Below are 18,625 nucleotides of genomic sequence, written 5' to 3' on the forward strand. Positions count from 1 at the left end.
CCCAGAACACTTAATTACACTCACATGAAACATATACCTAGATCAAGAAACTGTTGTACAGACAGAGCAAGGAACACTACATGGTTTAATATCAGGAAAGGTGTACATCAAGTTCATATCCTTTCTCCTTATCTATTTAATCTGTACATTTAGCAAATGATTTGAAAAGCTGGAGTCTATGAAGAAGAATGTGGCATCAGGATAGGAGGAAGATCAAAAGAAACTTGCATTTATGCTTACTTAAAGAAAGAATAAATTTATGCTTACTTACCTGTTTACTGAAAGTGAGGAGGACTCAACAAACTAGATGAGCAAAGACTACATACTTCTGTATGGATTTCATCTCAACATCCAGAAGGTAGAAATATTCACCACTCGATACATAAGCAACATCATGATAGATGGAGAAATGATTGAAATTGTCAATGTTTTCATCTTACTTGGATCTACTATCAGCACCCTTAGTACCAACAGTCAAGAGATCAGCAGACAAGCATTGGGCAAGTCTTCAGTCATGGACTTCTTCAAATTAGTGAGGAGCAAGTTTATCAGTTTGAAGACTAAGGTGTGCCTGATCCAGACCATGGTCTTTTCAATCAGTTGCTACATATCTGAGAGCTCAACAATAAATAAGGATGACAGAGGAAGAGGTGATTTCTTTGAGCTGTGGTTTTGGAGAAGAGTGTTGAATATCCCGTGGACTGCCAAAAACCCCAAATAGGTATGTCTTAGAAAAAATGCAGCCAGAATACTCCTTATAGACAAGGATGGTGAAACATTGTCTCTCATATTTTGGGCATGTTGCTAAGGAGAGACTGTTACTTGGAAAGGAATACCATACTTATAAAGATGGAAGGTCAGTGAATGTGAGGAAGAACCACAATGAAATGGACTGACAGTAACTGCAGCAATGAGCTCATGTGTTTCAGAGATGATGGGGTTGGCAAAAGATAGGACAGGTTTCAGATCTGTTGTTTACAGGGTTGTTATGAGTTATACTTGACTTGACATCACCATACCAGCAACTTGTTCAGATGATACTTCCTGAAATTTTTCAGTGCTGAGCAATTCTTTATGGTAAAGTGACCCTGTGTATCCCTTCCATCTTCTTTTGATGCTCCCTTGATGCTTCAAGACATTGCCCATAGTATGTCTCAGTATTGCACGTCACAGCTTAAATTTATTTTTCAGGTATCTCATCTTGAGAAATGCTTTGAAAGTTTTCCACTTTTTATTCTCCTGCTACAGATCTTTGCACATTCCATTGTAATACTTTGCTTTGTCTTCTGGACCCTCCCCCCCTTTGAAATATTAATTCCTTTTTTCTAGACATCTCTTCTCTTTGTTTGGCTTCTTGATACTCTAGTGCAATTTTCAGAGTCTCTTCTGATATCCATTTTGATTTTTTCTTCCTCCTCTGAATTTATAACGACCTTTGGTTATCTTCTTATGAATGATATCTTTCATTTCATCTCATCTGGTCTTCGATAATTAATGTCCAGTGCTTCAACCTGTTCTGGAGGTGATGTTTAAATTCAGGTGAAATACTCAAAGTCATATTTTGGTTCTTTTGGACTTGTTTTAATTTGTTCAGCTTGATCTTGTTTGTGGTAATTGATGATTCCACAGTCAGCCACGCTAGCCTGGTTTTGACTGCTGGTACTAAACCTCTCCAAGAATTCTTCCCCTATATATGGTGAATCAGATTCCTATGCAGTCCACCCGGTGATGTCCATGTGTAAAATTGCCTTTTGTGGTTTTTTAAGAAAGGCTTTTGTGATGGACAAATCATTGAACATACAGAATTCAATTATTTGATCTCTAACCTCTTTTCTGTTACCGAGTCTGCACTTTCTGACTGCCATTTCTTCCTCATTGTTTCCAGCTGTTGCATTCCAGTCACAAGTAACTATTAATGCATCTGGACTGCATGTATGATCAATTTCTGACTGCAAATGATGGTATATATCCTCAGTTTTCTCCTCTTTGACCTCAGTTGTTGGTGCATATATTAGAATAATATAACAATATTATAATTAAACAAAAGAACAAGGGATACAATCATTTGTATGTTGTTGTTGTATGCTGTTGAGTACAAGTCATAGTGACCTGATAAACAACAGATATGAACTCTGTCCTATCCTGTGCCATCCTCATCTTCTCTGACACTTTGAGCCTGTTGCTACAGCCACTATGTCAAGCCATCTTGTTGAGGGTCTTCTTCTTTTTTGCTGAACCTCCACTTTTTAAAGCATGAAAGGGAGGCCCCTCTCAAGGAATAGTCTCTCTTAGCAGCATGCTGAAAATCTGTGAGATGAAGCATTGTCATCCTTTTGTCTAAAGAGCATGGTTTCTGTACTCTCTCCAAGACCTATCTGTGTTCTTTTGAGAGACCATGGGATATTCAGTACTCTTCACCAACACCACACTTCAAAGGCATCAACTCTTCTTCTGTTATCTTTACTCATTATCCAGCTTTCACATGCATAGAAAGTAATTGAAAAGACCATGGCCTGGATCAGGTGCCCCTTAGTCTTCAAACTGAAATCATCACTTTTTAGTAATTTAGAGAAGTGCATTACATGACTGCAGACTTGCCTAATGCAATATGTCTTCTGATCTTCTGGCTGCTAATCCCAAGAGTATTGATTGTGGATCCAAGTACCTTGAAATTATTGACAACTTGAATGTTTTCTCCTGTCATGATGTTGCTTACTGGTTTAGTGGTGAGGATTTAAATTTTCTTGATGTTGAGATTTAATCTATTCTGAAGGCTATAGTCTTTGATCTTCTCAGCAAGTGTTTCAAGTCCTCCTCACTTTCATCAAGCAAGGTTGTGTCATCTTCATAATGTATATTGTTGTTGAGCTTTTCTTCCTCCTATTCTTCTTAATAGAACCCAGCTTCCCTTCTGGTTTGCTCAGTAAACAGATTGAATAGGTATGGGTAAAGGATACAACCTTGACGTGGACCTTTCCTGATTTTAAAACACATGGTATTACCTTGGCTCTGTTCAAATAACTGATTCCTGGTCTAGATATAGGTATCATATGAGCATAATTAAGTGTTCTGGGATTCCCATTCTTAATGTTTGCCTTTGTTTGTTAGGATCCACACACTCACATATCTTTTCAAAGTCAGAACACAAATAGACATTCTTCAGGTATTCTCTGCTTTTACCCAGGATCCATCTGACAATCAGTAATGATAAACCTGATGCTATAGCCTCTTCTAAACTCAGCTTGAACTTCTTGGAACTTCTCTGAGAATGTGCTCTTCTAGCTGCTTTTGGACGATTTCAGCAGTAATTTTCTTGCATGTAATATTAATGGTGTGGTTGTGCCATGGAATCTGATATGCCTCATAGCTACCCTATAAACAGTTGATCTGATACTGTCCTATCCTGTGCGATTATCACATATCTGACTCACTCAAGCCCTTACCACAGTCCTTATATCAATCCACCTGTTTTCAATCCACCTGCTTGAGGGTCTTTCTTTTCTTTGTCACCACTCCACCTTCCCAAGCACTATGTCCCTCTCCAAGGAATAACCTCTCCTAGCAACATGCCCAGAGTATGTGAGATGAAGCCTCTTTATCCTAGCCTCCAAGAAGCACTCTGGCTGAACCTTCTACAAGACATATGTTTGTTCTTTTGGCAGTTCATGGGATCTTTAGGCCACTTTTCCAATGCCACCATTGAAAGGTATCAATTCTTCTTCTGTCATTATTATTCATTGTCCAGCTCTCAGATCCATAGCAAGTGATTAAAAAGATCCTAGCCTGAATCAGATGCATTTTAGACCTTAAACCGACATCATTTGTTGTTGTTAGGTGCTGTTGAGTCAAGGATGACTCATAGTGACCCTATGAGTGAAAGATCTGAACTCTGTTCCATCCTGCACCATCCTCACACTTCCTGACACACAAGATTCCATTGCAGCAGTCATCGTATCAGTCCTCCTGGTTGAAGGTCTTCCTCTCCCTCGCCAACCGTCAGCCCTCCCCAACATCATGTCTTTCTCCAAGAATTAGCACCTTCTTCCACCATGTCCAAAGTATGTGAGGCGAAGCCTCATCTGTCTTGCCTCCAAAGAGTACTCTGGCTGCCTCATCTCCAAAACATACCTATTCGTTCTTTTGCCAATTCATGGGATGTCCAGTGCTGTTCTCCAACAGCACAGAAAAAAAAAAAGAATTCGTTTTATGTCATCTTTATTCATTGTCAAGGTCTCAAATGCATAACTAGTAATTAGAAAGACTATGTATGGCTTGAACCAGATGTACCTTAGTCTTCAAACTGACATCACTATTCCTCAGTAATTTGGAAAGGTCCCTAAGTGCATTGCGTCTCCTTATTTCCTGACTGCTCATACCAAGGGTGTTAATTGTGGATCAAGCAAGATGAAGCTGTTGACAGTTTCAATCTCCTCTCCATCCATCATGACACTGCCTATCCATCTAGTGGTAAGAATCTTCATTTTCAAGGCAGCATTCCTTGATCTTGTGCAACAAGTGCTTCAAGCCCTCCTCACTTTCAACAAACAAGGTTGTGTCATCTGTATAACACAAATTATGATGAGTCTCCCTCCAATCCTGATGCCACACTCCTCCTCCTAGAGTCCAGCTTCTTGGTAAATTTGCTCAGCATACAAATTGAATAGGTACGGTGAGAGAATGCAACCCTTATACACTCCCTTCCCAGTTCCAGACCATGCAGTTCTTCCCTGCTCCATTCACACAACAGTCTCCTGCTCCAGGTATAGGTTCTGCATGAGCACAATCAAGTGGGATTCCCATTCTTCTCAGTGTCAGCCACTACTTGTCATGATCCGCACAGTGAAATGTCTTTCCCTAGCTATGTACTGTTCTAGCCAATTTTGAATTATCTTCAGCAATATTTTGCTTGCACATGATATTAATATTATTTGATAGTTTCCACATTCAGTTGGGTCACGTTCCTTGGGAATAGAAACAAATATGGACCTCTTCCAATCTGTTGGCCAGATAGCTCTCCTCCAAATTACCTGGCATAGACTGGTGAGTGCATCCAAGGCATCATTACTCTTCAACAATTTGGAGAGGTCCCTGACTATGGACTTTCCCAGTGCAATATGTCACCTTATCTCCTGTCTTCTGGTACCGAGTGTATTGATTGTGGATATGAGTAGGATGAAGTTGTTGAGTCTCAGACTTTCTCCGTCCATCATGGTGTTGCTTGTCTGTCCAGTGGCGAAGATTTTTGTTTTCTTGACATTGAGATGCAATCCATTCTGAAGGCTACAGTTGTTTTAACCTTCCACATCAAGCTCTTCATTTCCTCCTCACTTTCAGCAAGCGAGGTTGTGTCATCCATATAACAAGTGTTATTAATGAGTCTTCCTCAAATCGTGATGTCACATTTTTATTAATAGAGCCCAGCTTCTTAAATTTTTTTTTCTCAGCATACAGATTAAGTAGGTAAGGAGAAAGGATACAACCCAGACACTTACCTTTCCTAGTTTTAAACCTTTTAGCGTTTCTTTGCTCTGTTTGATATTTCCCCCATTCTGTTAGATCACTTTTCTTGGGATAAGGATGGGTATCTCTATTAGGATATCCATTAGGATAAGTACCTCTTCTAGTCAGTTGGGCATAAATTTCCTAGTTTCTTGGCATACACTTGTGAGCATATCCAGGGATGCCTCTGTTAGTTGAAATACATCAATTGATATTCCATTGATTCCTGGAGTCTTATATTTTTGCCAGTGCTTCCAGTGCACCCTGAACTTCTTCCTGCATTACCAATGGTTCTTGTTCACATGGTAATTCTTTAAATTGTCCCAGGTCAACCAATTCTTTTTGGTACAGTGACTCTGTGTCCTTCCGTCTTCCTTTTCATATTTTTGGATCGTTCAAGATTTTAACCTTATCATCTCTCAGTATTGCAGTTCACAGCTTGAATTTGGTCTCAGTTCTTTCAACTTGAGAAATACCAAGTGAGTTCTTCCCTTTCTAATCTCCAGCTCCAGTTCTTTGAACATTTCATTATAATTCTTCTCTTTGTATTCTCAAGCTGCCTTTCGAAATCTCTACATTCTGACTTCTGGGTTTCTCCTTTTTGTTTTGGCTTCTTGCTGCTCTTCAACATTTTCAGATCTCTTCTGTCATCCATTTTGGTTTTTCTTCCTTTGTTAAAAATCTTCTGGTCTCTTCATGGATTATGTATTTGACATCATATCCTATAAGCTATCTTGTCTCTTTGATCATTAATGTTCAATGCCTCAAAACTATTCTGGAGACGATTTTTAAATTCACATGGTATTCACTCAGGCTCATATTTTGGTTCTTGTGGGGTAGCTTTTAATTTTTTCAACTTCAGTTTGAGCTTTCACATGAGTAATAGTAACTGTGTGTTGTTGTTGTGTACCTTAGAGTCAGAAATGAACCATAATTGACCATCTGGTGGGTTTTCAGAGGCTGTTAATCACATGGGAGGAAATTGTCCATCTCTTTCCTGTGGAGTGGCTGGTGGCCCCAAACTGTGTGCCTTTGGGATTGCAACACAGCTTCTTGCCACTAGGCCAATAGAGCTCCCTAGTCTATGCTGCTGCTCTTGTTGTTATGTGCTGTTGAGTCACCTGCTCTGAATCTACCCTATTCTGAGCCAATCTCATTGTCTCTGACAGACCTAATCCCATTTCTCTAGTCACTGTGTCAATCCATTTCATCTTGAGTCTTCCTCTCCTGCAGTGTCCCTCCATCCTTCAAGCATGAAGTCCTTCTCCATGAACTGGTCCCTCCTGACCACATGCCCAAAGTATATGAGATGAAGCTTCAAAATCCTTGCCTCCAGGGAGCAGCATGGTTTCATCATCTCTAGGTTATACCTGTTTGTTTCTTGGCAGTTTATGGTACGTTCAACATTCTTCTCCAACATAACTCAAAATCACTGATTCTTCTATCAGGCTGAGTTATTGTTCAGCTCTCTGATGCATAGCAAGCAGTTATGAAGACCATGGCCTGAATCAGTTACATCTTAATCTTTAGACTGACATCATTGCTTTTTAGTTCTCTGGAGAGGTCCATGACAGCAAACTTTCCCAATGCAGTTTGTCTTTTGATTTCCTGCCTGCTTGTGGCAAGAGTGTTAATTGTGGAACCAAACAAACTGAGGCTGTTAATGATCTCAATCTCTTCTCCATCTATCATGAATCTGACAATCAGTCCAGTGATGAAAATATTTTTTCTTGATGTTGAACTTCAATCCATATTGAAGTCTACAGTCTTTGACCTTCTGCAACAAACACTCATGTCTTCTTCAGTTTCAACAAGCAAGGTTGTGTCCTGTGCATAACGCATGTTGTTGATGAATCTTTCTCCAATCCTGATGCCACATTCATCCTTATAAGGTCCAGCATCCTGAATTATCTATTCTGCATATAGATTGAAAAAGTATAGAAATAGGATGCATCCCTGATGCACACCTTTGCTAATCCTGAACCATGCAGTGTTTCCGTATTGTCTTCTAATGACTACTACTTCCTGGTTCAAGTATAGGTTTTGCATGAGCACAATTAAGTGCTCTGGGATTCCCATTTTCCTCAAGGTTAAACACAATTTGTTGTGATCCACCTAATTAAATGTAGTAGGCTATTACTGAAAATGAGAAAGGGAGCATATGGAAACGCTTGCTTCAACATACCTAAATATTCTTTGGAAAACAGAATGAATATTGTTGGTTGCCTTTGGAAAGAGGGACTGAGTGCTCTATTATGACAGAAAGATTTATTGTTTAAAGCTTATCTTTAATTTTGTTGTTTTTTTTAAAATTTTATTTTATACTGGTTTGCTTACAAAGTTTGTATAGGTTGTTTCACACTGGATCTTTGATTTACCCATCCTTTACCTCCACTCATCAAATTATGCAACTCTATGATTTCATTTTGGACCAAGTAGATGTATTGCTTTAAAAAAAATTAAGTTCTAAAACATTTTTAATAGAAATTAATATTAAAATAACTGATTAAATTTAGAGTTGTCTACACTTCAAGGAATTTTCCCTATTATAGGAGAACTTCTCAAATTGAGCTTTCCCAGATCCAAATTAGAAATAAAATTTTAAATATTTATTAAAACAGCATTAGGTTACTAAGTTATAAATAAAGTATTCCACTGGTTAAATACATCACGTTGTTTATCTGTTCTTTTGATGCACATTTGGATTGTCTTTTGCTTTTGAAAATTATGAATGTATCTGGTATGATATTTTTGTTTAAGACTTTAAGTAAATTAATTTATGTTGAGCATACATCCAGTAATGGAATTTTTCAATTTGAGTATAGAAAACCTATCATTAAAATGTAAATGTGTGTATGTGAATATCAGTCATCACTGGTATGTTAAATGCCTATGATAATATATCGTCGTGATCATTGATGTTACACACATCCACATTCCTGATGACATCTTCCACAGTATTTACTGGCATATAGAAAAAGTGTTAGACTGTATGAGATTTAAGGTGTTTTCCAGGCCTAAATTAAACTGTGCCAGGATTATTATATAAATGTTAGAACATAAAGAAAACCTCTTTGGTCTTATTGACAGTATATTCTAATACAGAGCTTTCAGTGGACATCTCAAAGTGTTTTATAGCCTAAAACCCAACTCACATTTTCAAACTTAAAAGTTATTTTTTCATATCTTTTAATTACTTGTAAGCTTGAAATGATGATATTTCTAATCTATTTTTAAAGGACCTTTTAATGAGGCTGCAAGCAAAAATAAACAGATGCTACCCGGGGGATCCAAACAAATGTCAGATCTCCAGCCAGGTTATTTTGAGCCCCATTTTGCAAGGATTTTTGAAGGTGAAGGTTATGTTAATCTGAATCAAGTGAGACGTCGTCATATGATGGAAGAAGCCAAAAAAAATCTCGGCAAAGCCTTCCTTCCTAGTAGTGGAGAGAAAAAGCCGTGAGTGTTCAGGTGGGAGGTGGGGGTGGGTGCAGGGGAGGGAATTTACTGAAACAAATTTCCTATCACTCTTGTAGCCTAAATGCAATGTTGTTTTTGTTTTTTGGTTTGTTTTATTTGGATAGGGTTTACTTTGGTAAGTTTAGGTTTTTTTTTTTTTTTAATTTTCTACTAGTTTATTTACAAAATTCAAATACATTGTTTTCAAGAACAAATTCTTTCAGTTTTCCTTACCCTGGCATCAAATTGTACAACCTATGATTAAATCCCTACCACCCCCCTGCGCATGTGATTTTTAGAATAGTTTGTTGCACACAGAGCTATATTGGATGATTTCAAATGAGCTCATTTTGGCTAAGTTTTCATTTGTTGTTGTTTTTGTGAGCCATCCAGTTATTTGCAACTCCTAGTGACCCTACATGTAGAACAGCTCTGAACCCTGCTCTATCTGGAGCCAACATTATTGTCCCTGAGACACCTACTCCAATTACCCCAGTCACTGAGTCAATCCATTTCATCAGGGGTCTTCCTCTCTTGAGCTGTCTCTCCACCCTTCCAAGCATGATGTCCCTCACCAAGGACTGGTCCCTCCTTGCAATATGTCCAAAGTATGTTAGATGAAGCTTCAGAATCCTTGCCTCCAAAGAGCAGTTTCACCCTCCCCAGGATGAGCCTGTTTGTTCTTCTAGAGTATGGTATATTCCATACTCTTCTCCAACACCACAGCTCAAAGGCATCAATTCTCCTATCATCTCTAGTTATTGTCTCACTTTCTGATGCATAACAAGTAATTACGAAGACTATGGCCTGGATCAGGTGCACCTTAGTCTCTGGACGGACATCATTGTTTTTCAGTGCTCTGGAGAGGTCCCTGATAGCAGACTTTCCCCAATGCAATTTGTCTTTTGATTTCTTGAATGCTGGTACCAAGAGTGTTATTTGTGAAAGCAAGCAAACTGAAGTTGTTAACCATTGTATCTCTTCACCATCAATGATGATGCTACCAATTAGACTAGTGGTCAGAATTTTTGTTTTCTTGATATAGAGCTTCAATCCATATTGAAGGCTGCAGCCCTTGACATTCTGCAGCAAGAGCCTCAGGTCCTTCTCAGTTTCAGCAAGCAGGGTTGTGTCATCTGCATAACACAGGTTATTGAGGAGTCTTTCTCCAATACTGATGCCACATTCCTCCTCATAGAGCCCAGCTTCCCAGATGATTTGTTCCACATATAGATTGAAAAATTATGGAGATAGGACACCTCTCTGGCATACACCCTTCCTGATTTTGAACTAAGCAAAGTTTTCTTGCTCTGTTCTGACGACTGCCTCCTGGTCTAAGTATAGGTTTCATATAAGCACAATCAAGGATTCTGGGATTCATTATCATACTACATTTTGGACTGTTTCATTGTGTTATTAGTGATATTGCTAGATAATTGCCACACTCTGCCGTGTCACTTTTTTTTTTTTTTGAATGGGAATAAATATGTATCTCTTCCATTCAGTTGGCTAAGTAGTTGTCCTCCAGATTTCTTGGTGAGCATATGTAGGGCGGCATCTGTTTGTTGAAATACATCAATTGGTATTCCACCAATTCCTGGGGCTTTATTTTTTGCCAAGTCCTTCAGAGCAGCCTGCACTTCCTTCTTCATCACAGCTGCCTCTTGATCAAATGATGTTTCTTGAAATTCTCCTGCATCTGCCAATTCTTTTTGGTACAATGACTCTGTATACTTCTTCCATAGTCTTTAAATGCTTCTTGAAACATTAAATATTCTGCCCATACCATCCTTAGGTATTGCAACTTGAATTTATTCTTTAGTTCTTTCAGATTAAGAAATGCTGAGTGAGTTCAGCCCTTTTGATTTTCCGACTCTAGCTCCTTGCACATTTCATTATATTTTGGCTTGTCTTTCTGAGTGGCCCTTTGAAATCTTCTATTCAGCTTATTAACTTCTTGATTTCTTCCCTTTGCTTTCCCATACATCAGAATGGGAAAATTTAGTATCGTAAAAATGGCATTCCTACCAAAAAGCAATCTATATGTTCAAAGCAATCCCAATCCCAATCCCAATCCAGATACCAGGTTCATTTTTCAAGGACATTGAAAGGGAAATTGCCATGTTTCTTTGGATAGGAAAGAGACCTCAAACAAGCAAAGCACTTCTGATACACAAAAATGAAGTGGGAGGTGTAGCGCTCCCTGACCTCAAGACCTGCTACGCAGTGATCATAACCAAAACAGCAAGATACTGGTATAATGACAGGCACATAGACCAATGGAACAGAATTGAGAACCTGGAAATAGACTCAGCTATTTATGGTCAACTGATATTCAACAAGGAAATAAAACCTATCAAATGGGGAAATTACAACCTTTCAACAAATAGTGCTGGCAAAACTGGTCTGATGCCTGCACGCCATACACAAAAATAAACTCATGGTGGATCAGAGACCTGGGAGTAAAGCCCCAAACCATAAAGTTCATCAGGGACAAACTGGGGTCAAGTTTAGATAGCCTAGCCTATGGTATAAAGAGACTGCCAAATACAGCCAGAAATGCACTATCTGGAGAGGATAAAACTGATGAATGAGACTTTCTAAAGATTAAATCCCTGTGCATATCAAAAGCTTTTTCCAATAGAGTACAAAGAAAACCTACTGACTGGGGAAAAACATTTGGCAATACCATCTCTGACAAGGGTCTCATATCAAAAGTTTACAGCATCGTACAGGGTCTCCACAAGAAAAAGACTGATAATGCAATTACAAAAGGGGCAAAAAATATGGAAAGAATTTTCACAGAAGAAATTCAGATAGCCGAGATATGACGAAATGCTCAGAATAACTGGAAATAATAGAGAAGAAAATCAAAACCACAGTGAAATACCATCTCACTCCAGTAGCTGTGGCAAGTTTAACAGGACAGCAAGTAATAAATGTTGGCGAGGGTGTGGTGAGATAGGAACTCTTATACACTGCTGATGGGGTTGCAAGCACTCTAGAAAGCAGTTTGGCATTTCCTCAAAAAGCTGAACACAGAAATTACATAAGATCCAGCTATACCACTGCTTGGACTATATCCCAAAAGAATAAGAACTGAGGCACAGAGACTTGTACACCCATGTTCATAGCAGTGTTATTATTCACTATCACAAGAACATGGAAAGGGCCCAAATGTCCAACCAAAATCAAACAGATTGAGAAATTATAGTACTTGCAATCAATGCAATACTACACAGCATGCAGGAACAATGATTTTACAAATCACTCCCTAACTTAGGAGGGACCAGAGAGCATTATGCTAAGTAAACTAACTCAGACCCATAAGGACAAATCCTGTATAGGATCATTATTGTAGAAAAAGTATGAACATCGGGGTGGGGGGGTGGACAAAAGAGGTGGTGGGGGTAGGGTGGGTAATCATAGGGTCACACAATTCAATGGGTGAAGGGAGAAAGAAAATCTGGTATGAAAAACAATGCATACAAACTTTGTAAGTAAACCAGGATAGAATAAAAATTATATTAAATTTTAAAAATAATGGCCCTTTTAAAATAAAATAAAGTAAAAGAACCACTTCTATGGAAACCCAGATGATATACTTACTAGGCAAAAAACTTTAAAATGACAATATTACTTCTCCCGAGTGCTAAAAAGCAACAATATCAGTCTAGAGACTTGGGTTCTCCTGATCCAGGCCATAGTCTTCACAGTTACTTGCTATGCATCAGAGAGCTGGACCATGACTAAGGATGGTAGAAGGAGAATTGATGCCTTTGGGTTGTGGTGCTGAAGAGAAGAGTCTTGAACATACCATGGACTATCAAGAGAACAAATAATTCTGTCTTGGAGAGGATGAAACCAAGTTTCTCCTTGGAGGCTAGGATTTTGAAGCTCCACCTCATATACTTTGGTCACGTGGCCAGGAGGGACTGGTCCTTGGGTAATGGTCTTGGAAGGGTGGAGGAAGATGCAGGAGAGGAAGACTCCAAATGAGATGGATTGATAAGATAACTGGTGCAATAGGGGTAGGTGGGTTGGAGTCAGTGAGAGTGGCTCAGGATAGGGCAGAGCATCTGGTGGCTTCAAACCACTTACTTTCAGGATTGCAGTGCAATGTATATGTGTGTGTGCGTGCACACACACACACAGTACACACACACACACACACACACACACACACACACTCTGCTTTGTGGGAGAAGAAAAAGCAATCTCCTCCCATGTGATTAACTGCCTCTGAAAATGCACCAGAAGATCAGTTCTGACTCAACAGTACACAACAACCACCACCATATATATCTTACCCTTTAAATAATTTCTTTTTTAACCTTTCCTTTGGTCCATGATTAATCTTGATTTCTGTGACAATAATTAATAATTATTAATTAAAATGTAATTAATAATGAATCTTGATTTCTGTGAATTACTGTCGTGACATATTAATTTATAATATGCTTATTTGTTGGCCAAAAAATAACAAGTTTTATGATTAGAGTAGCTTTTATTATATATTTAAAGCTCACAGATAATTAGAAAAAAATAATAATTTAACTGTATATGGAAACTGCTTCCAAAAGGAGAGATTGGTATTATGAATGAAAAGTCCTCCTAAAAGCATTTATTATATTCAGCACCAAATTATATTAATTATAAAGACAATAATTTCTAATATATTAAGTTATTATGTTTTTGCATAATTATACTTTTCTCTGCAATATCATTACTGTGTTTCTTTTAACTGGGTTTTAGAATTTTATGACATGTGCATAAATACCAACTAATGCAGTGTTTTGGACCTTTATTATTTAGGTTTGTGTAATAAGACGTCAATGATGTTATCACTCCAGATTTTGAAAGTTTTTGTTTAAATATAAAAACAAGGTTAAGTTTTTACTAATGTCCATATTCTGATTATTAAAAGTAATTAATGATAATTTCAGCAAGCAGAGTCGTGTCATCTGCATAATGCAGATTGTTGATAAATCGTCCACCAGTCTTGACCCCACATTTCTCCTCATAGAGCCCAGCCTCCCGGATAATCTGTTCTGCATATAGGTTGAAAAGGTATGGAGATAGGATGCATCTCTGGCGTACGCCCTTCCCAATTTTGAATCATGCAGTGTTCCCTTGCTCTGTTAAGTGACTGGGATAATCGGGATGGGAGTGTCAGAGACAGTGCGATTGGCAGAGGACAGAGTTTAGGCTGTTGTACATAGGGTCACTATGAGTCGCAAGCGACTCGACGGCACATAACAACAACAACAATGATAATTTAAAAATTACAGACTGTAACTATTGCTAGCATTAGCTCTTTAACTATAAAAATGTTAAAGAGATTATTCATTAAAATGCAGTACAGAATAATAAAAATGAAGAGTTTAAAAAGAGTTTAATGCTTACATGTACGCTATCAAAGATGTGTTGCACTGGGAAATCTGTGGCCAAAGCCGTCTCCAAAGTGCTGAAGAGAAAAGAGGTCAGTTTAAAGACCTAAGGTGTACCTGATCTGAACCATGATATTTTCATTTGCTTTCTGTGTATCCGAAAGTTGAATAATAAATAAGACATATTGATGAAGAGTTGATGTCTTTGAATTGTGATACTGGAGAAGAGTATTGATTATTCCATCAATTACCAAAAGAACATAGAAATTTGTCCTGGATGAAGCACAACCGCTCCTTAAAGGCAAGGCTGATGGGACTTTGTCTCATATACTTTGGGAATATTTTCAAAAGAGGCCTTGAAAAAGGCATGGTGCTGGGAAAGGTCAAAGGTATAAGGTCAGCTAAAGTGAGGATGACCCTCAATGAGCTGGCCTGATAAAGTGACTAACACAATGTGCTTGAGCATGACAGAGGTTGTGAGAATGGCACAGGATAGGGCCTGGTTCAGATATGTTGTTCATGGCGTCACTGTGAGTCTTCAACTTGAACATAACATTTGGCCAATTCATTTTCAGTAAACTAAATGACAGTTAAAAAGAAGAAAATTTGTTAACAGCATTTCTTGATGTCCAATTTGATATCAGCAGTAGAAACAATACTGGACATACTTTGGGCATGCTGTTAGGAGGGGATATTCCTTGGAAAGGGACATCATGCTTGGAAAGGTAGAGAAGAGGGGGGCAGTGAGAGAGAGGAAGACCTTCATCAAGGCGGATGGGCAGTGACTGCAGCAAGGGGCTCTTGCACGTCAGAGATGGTGAGGATGGTGCCAGACAGGGTTCAGATCTGTGGTTCATGGGTTCGTTTACAACCACATGAAGTGTTCAGAAGAAATGAGCCATTTACTTACCTGTCATATGTGCATGGAAAATCTCAGAAAGCACAAAAGAGTATTTACTATTAGCTGAATTAACAGAAACTTTTTTAACTTCCTAAAATTAATAAAATTTCGTTTATATCGAACATCTAGAATAAGCACAAAAAGTGAAAACCTATTACATTTTTTTTGTGATTTAAAAAAATAGGGACAATAATAGATTAAACATTTATGAAATTGTTTTTTCTTTTAGCAAAGTTATGCAAATTCACTGCATATGTTCTGCTTCTTTTTATTTTTAAAAATTGTTTTTTTAAAAAAGCAAATCCTATATTTAAGGTCTGGATTTGGAAGCTACTATGGAACAATAGGTGGCCCCCTCCCATTCTTCAGTGCACAGTTAACACCCAAAGAAAAATACCAGCCACCTGGGAAGAACTTATACACGAGCCCAGGAAAGAAAGGAACTGGATACGGGTAAGAGATCTTCATAGCATTTGCTTTGAAGTTACAAAAAAAAAAAAAAAAACCAACAAGAAAAAGCTAAGTTCAAAGTTCCTGCGCCCTGAGTCACTCTTCCTGATTTTCCTTCCTTAGCTATGCAAATCTTACCATAGGTAAACAACCCGTACACTCTGATGATTTCTACGATGAAGCAAAACTATCACGGAAGGTAAAAGAGTCTCTTTTGAAATTTCCACCCCTCAGAGAATTCACGTGTAATATCTTGTTTGGTTCTGTATATTTGTAATATTCTAATGCTTTTAGGTTATGGTAATATTTGATTGTAGATTTCCACCTCTTGCTGTAGATTCCCCAAACCTTTCTATAGATAAACTTTTAACTCCTGCTACAGAGTACCATACCTGATTTGCTGTGTGCCCTCAAGCTGACTGATTCACTGCAGGTGTAGATGGCAGAGTAGCACTGCCCTATAGGTCTTCCAAGGCTGGATAATCTTTATACAGATTATACAGAGAGTTGATAGCTTGGTCCCTCCTGTGGAGTGGTGAGTGAGTTCAAACCACCTACCTTCCCATTGGCAGCCAAGTGCTTAACCAGTGCACCACTAGAACTCTTTCTTGAATCTTAGGTAGCAACTAATATTATAATGCAAAAATATATTATTTACTGTAATAGTGTGATGTTGGAGAAGAGCACTGAACATCCCATGGATGGCCAAGAGAATGAACTATATGTCTTGGAAAGGGTGCAGCCAGAGTTTTCTTTGGAGGCAAGAATGATGAGGCTTTGCCCCACATAATTTAGACATGTTGCTAGGAGGTGCTATTCCTTGGAGAAGGACATGAATTGGGAAGGGTGGAGGGTCGGCAAAGAAGAGAAAGACCCTCAACCAGGTGGATTGATACGGTAACTGCTGCAATGGGCCCCTTTAAGTCAGGAAGTATTAGGGTGGCACATGATAGAACAGGGTACAGATCTTTTGTTCATAGGGTCACTATGAGTCTTGGTCGACTTGACAGCACCTAAAAATAACATAACTCTGAACTCTGCTCTATCCTGAGCCTGTCTCACTCTCTCCAACACTCTTACCAATACCCCGTTACTGTGTCAATCCATCTCATCCAGCATCTTTCTCTCCAGCGCTGTCCTTTTGCCCTTCCAAGCATGATGTCCCTCTCCAAGGACTGGTCCTTCCTGCCTGGGAACATGCCCAAAGTATGTAGCTTCAAAATCCTTGCCTCCAAGGAGCAGCTCGGTTTCACCATCTCCAGGATAAACCTGTTCTCTTGGCCATCCATGGTATATTCAATATATTTCTCTAGCACCGCCACTCAAAGGCATCAGTTCTTCTTCTGTCACCTTTAGTCATTATCCAGCTCTCTGAGATGTGTATAAAAGTACAAACAAGGGGAGTGGGAAGGGAGATCACAGGATTGCAGAGTTTTGTGGGCAGAAGGAGAGGGTGAAGGAATTAGGAAAGATCCACTGAGGACCTGAAAAGATGGGGTAATAGTAGGCATAAATCAATGGTGATTGATTTTATAAAACATGATGTAAGGGAATGATCTTATGAAACACAATGTAAATAAAAGCATGTATGAAACATAATGTATGTGAATGAAACAATGTATATGAAATTTGTATGCAAAAGTAAAAAAAGTATTATAATGGAAAAATTAAGTATTTATTAGTCTTACAAGCTCTGTGAAGAAGAATGTGGCATCAAGATTAGAGGAAAACTCATCAATAACTTGTGTTATGCAGATGACACAATCTGCCTGCTGAAAGTGAGTAGGACTTGAAGCACTTGTTGTAGAAGATCAAAGGATACAGCCTTTAATAGGGATTGCATCTCAACATCAAGGAAACAAAAGTTATTATCACTAGACTAATAGGCAATATTATGATGGAGAAAAGACTGAAATTGTCAACAACTTCATCTTGGGTCCACAGTCACTTGGAAATGTAGTGCACTGAGTAAGTCTGCAGTCACAGACCTCTCCAAATTATTGAGGAGCAATACGTCTGATTGAGGAAATGATCTTTCTGATCACTTGCTATGTATCTGAGAGCTGAGCATTGAATAAGGATGACAGAAGAAGAATTCATGCCTTTGAGCTGTGTGTTGGAGAAGAGTATTGAATATTCCATGGACTGCCAAAGAAAAACAGTTATGTCTTAGAGAAAGTGCAACCAGAGTGCTCTTTGGAGACAAAGATGATAAATCTTCACTTCACATAGTTTGGGCATGTTGCTAGAAGGGGTGATTCCTTGGGATGGGATATGAAAGGCATGGGGTTGGCGAAAGAGAAGAAGACCCTGAACCATGTATATTAACACAGTGACTTCAGCAATGGGCTCTAGTGTGTCAGGAAGTGTGTGGATGACACAGGATAGGGTTTTGGTGGGTTGTAGTTGACAGAATCTAACAACAACAGTCTTATCAACCACTTTTGGGGGCAAGAGATTTGGCAGTCTGCTTCTTTAATGATTACAGCCTTGGAAAGCCTATGCAATAGTTCTGCTTCTTCCTACAGGGTCCCTATGAGTGGGGCACAACTCTAACATAGTAGATGAAAAGTGCTTTAAATATATCATTTAATCATCACAACATCATTGAGGGGGGGCAATATTATCATCTTCATTTACAGTTGAAGAACAAGTGACTCTAAAGCAGAAAGTACCTTCCCCTGGTCCCTGAGACATGATTGAAAGAAGAAACTACTATATTTAACAGAGCACGGTTTAGGGCTGTTGTACATAGGGTCGCTATGAGTCGCAAACGAATTGACGGCACATAACAACAACAACAACAACATATATGATATATTAATATATACCAAAATGAATGTCAGAAGAGACTCTGAAAATTGCACTGGAGCGCAGAGAAGCCAAAGCACAGGGAAGAATTCAAGATACTAAAGAGTTGAATAGA

At 38.6% G+C, this 18,625-nt stretch overlaps 1 protein-coding gene across 1 annotated transcript in view; it reads left to right on the plus strand.

The window, feature by feature from the left end:
- Window positions 1-18,625, plus strand: part of LOC102864652 (chromosome unknown open reading frame, human C4orf47) — a 38,757-nt gene that overhangs the window by 5,515 nt on the left and 14,617 nt on the right. The window contains exons 2-4 of the mRNA XM_006882246.1: window positions 8,739-8,958; window positions 15,565-15,702; window positions 15,823-15,898. Of these exons, the coding sequence (XP_006882308.1) occupies window positions 8,739-8,958; window positions 15,565-15,702; window positions 15,823-15,898 (434 nt within the window). The remainder of the gene's footprint in view (window positions 1-8,738; window positions 8,959-15,564; window positions 15,703-15,822; window positions 15,899-18,625) is intronic.

This window comes from Elephantulus edwardii, unplaced genomic scaffold (genome assembly GCF_000299155.1).
Source record: "Elephantulus edwardii isolate Elephantulus edwardi_28Jun2011 unplaced genomic scaffold, EleEdw1.0 scaffold00018, whole genome shotgun sequence".
NCBI classification, from domain to species: Eukaryota; Metazoa; Chordata; class Mammalia; order Macroscelidea; family Macroscelididae; genus Elephantulus; species Elephantulus edwardii.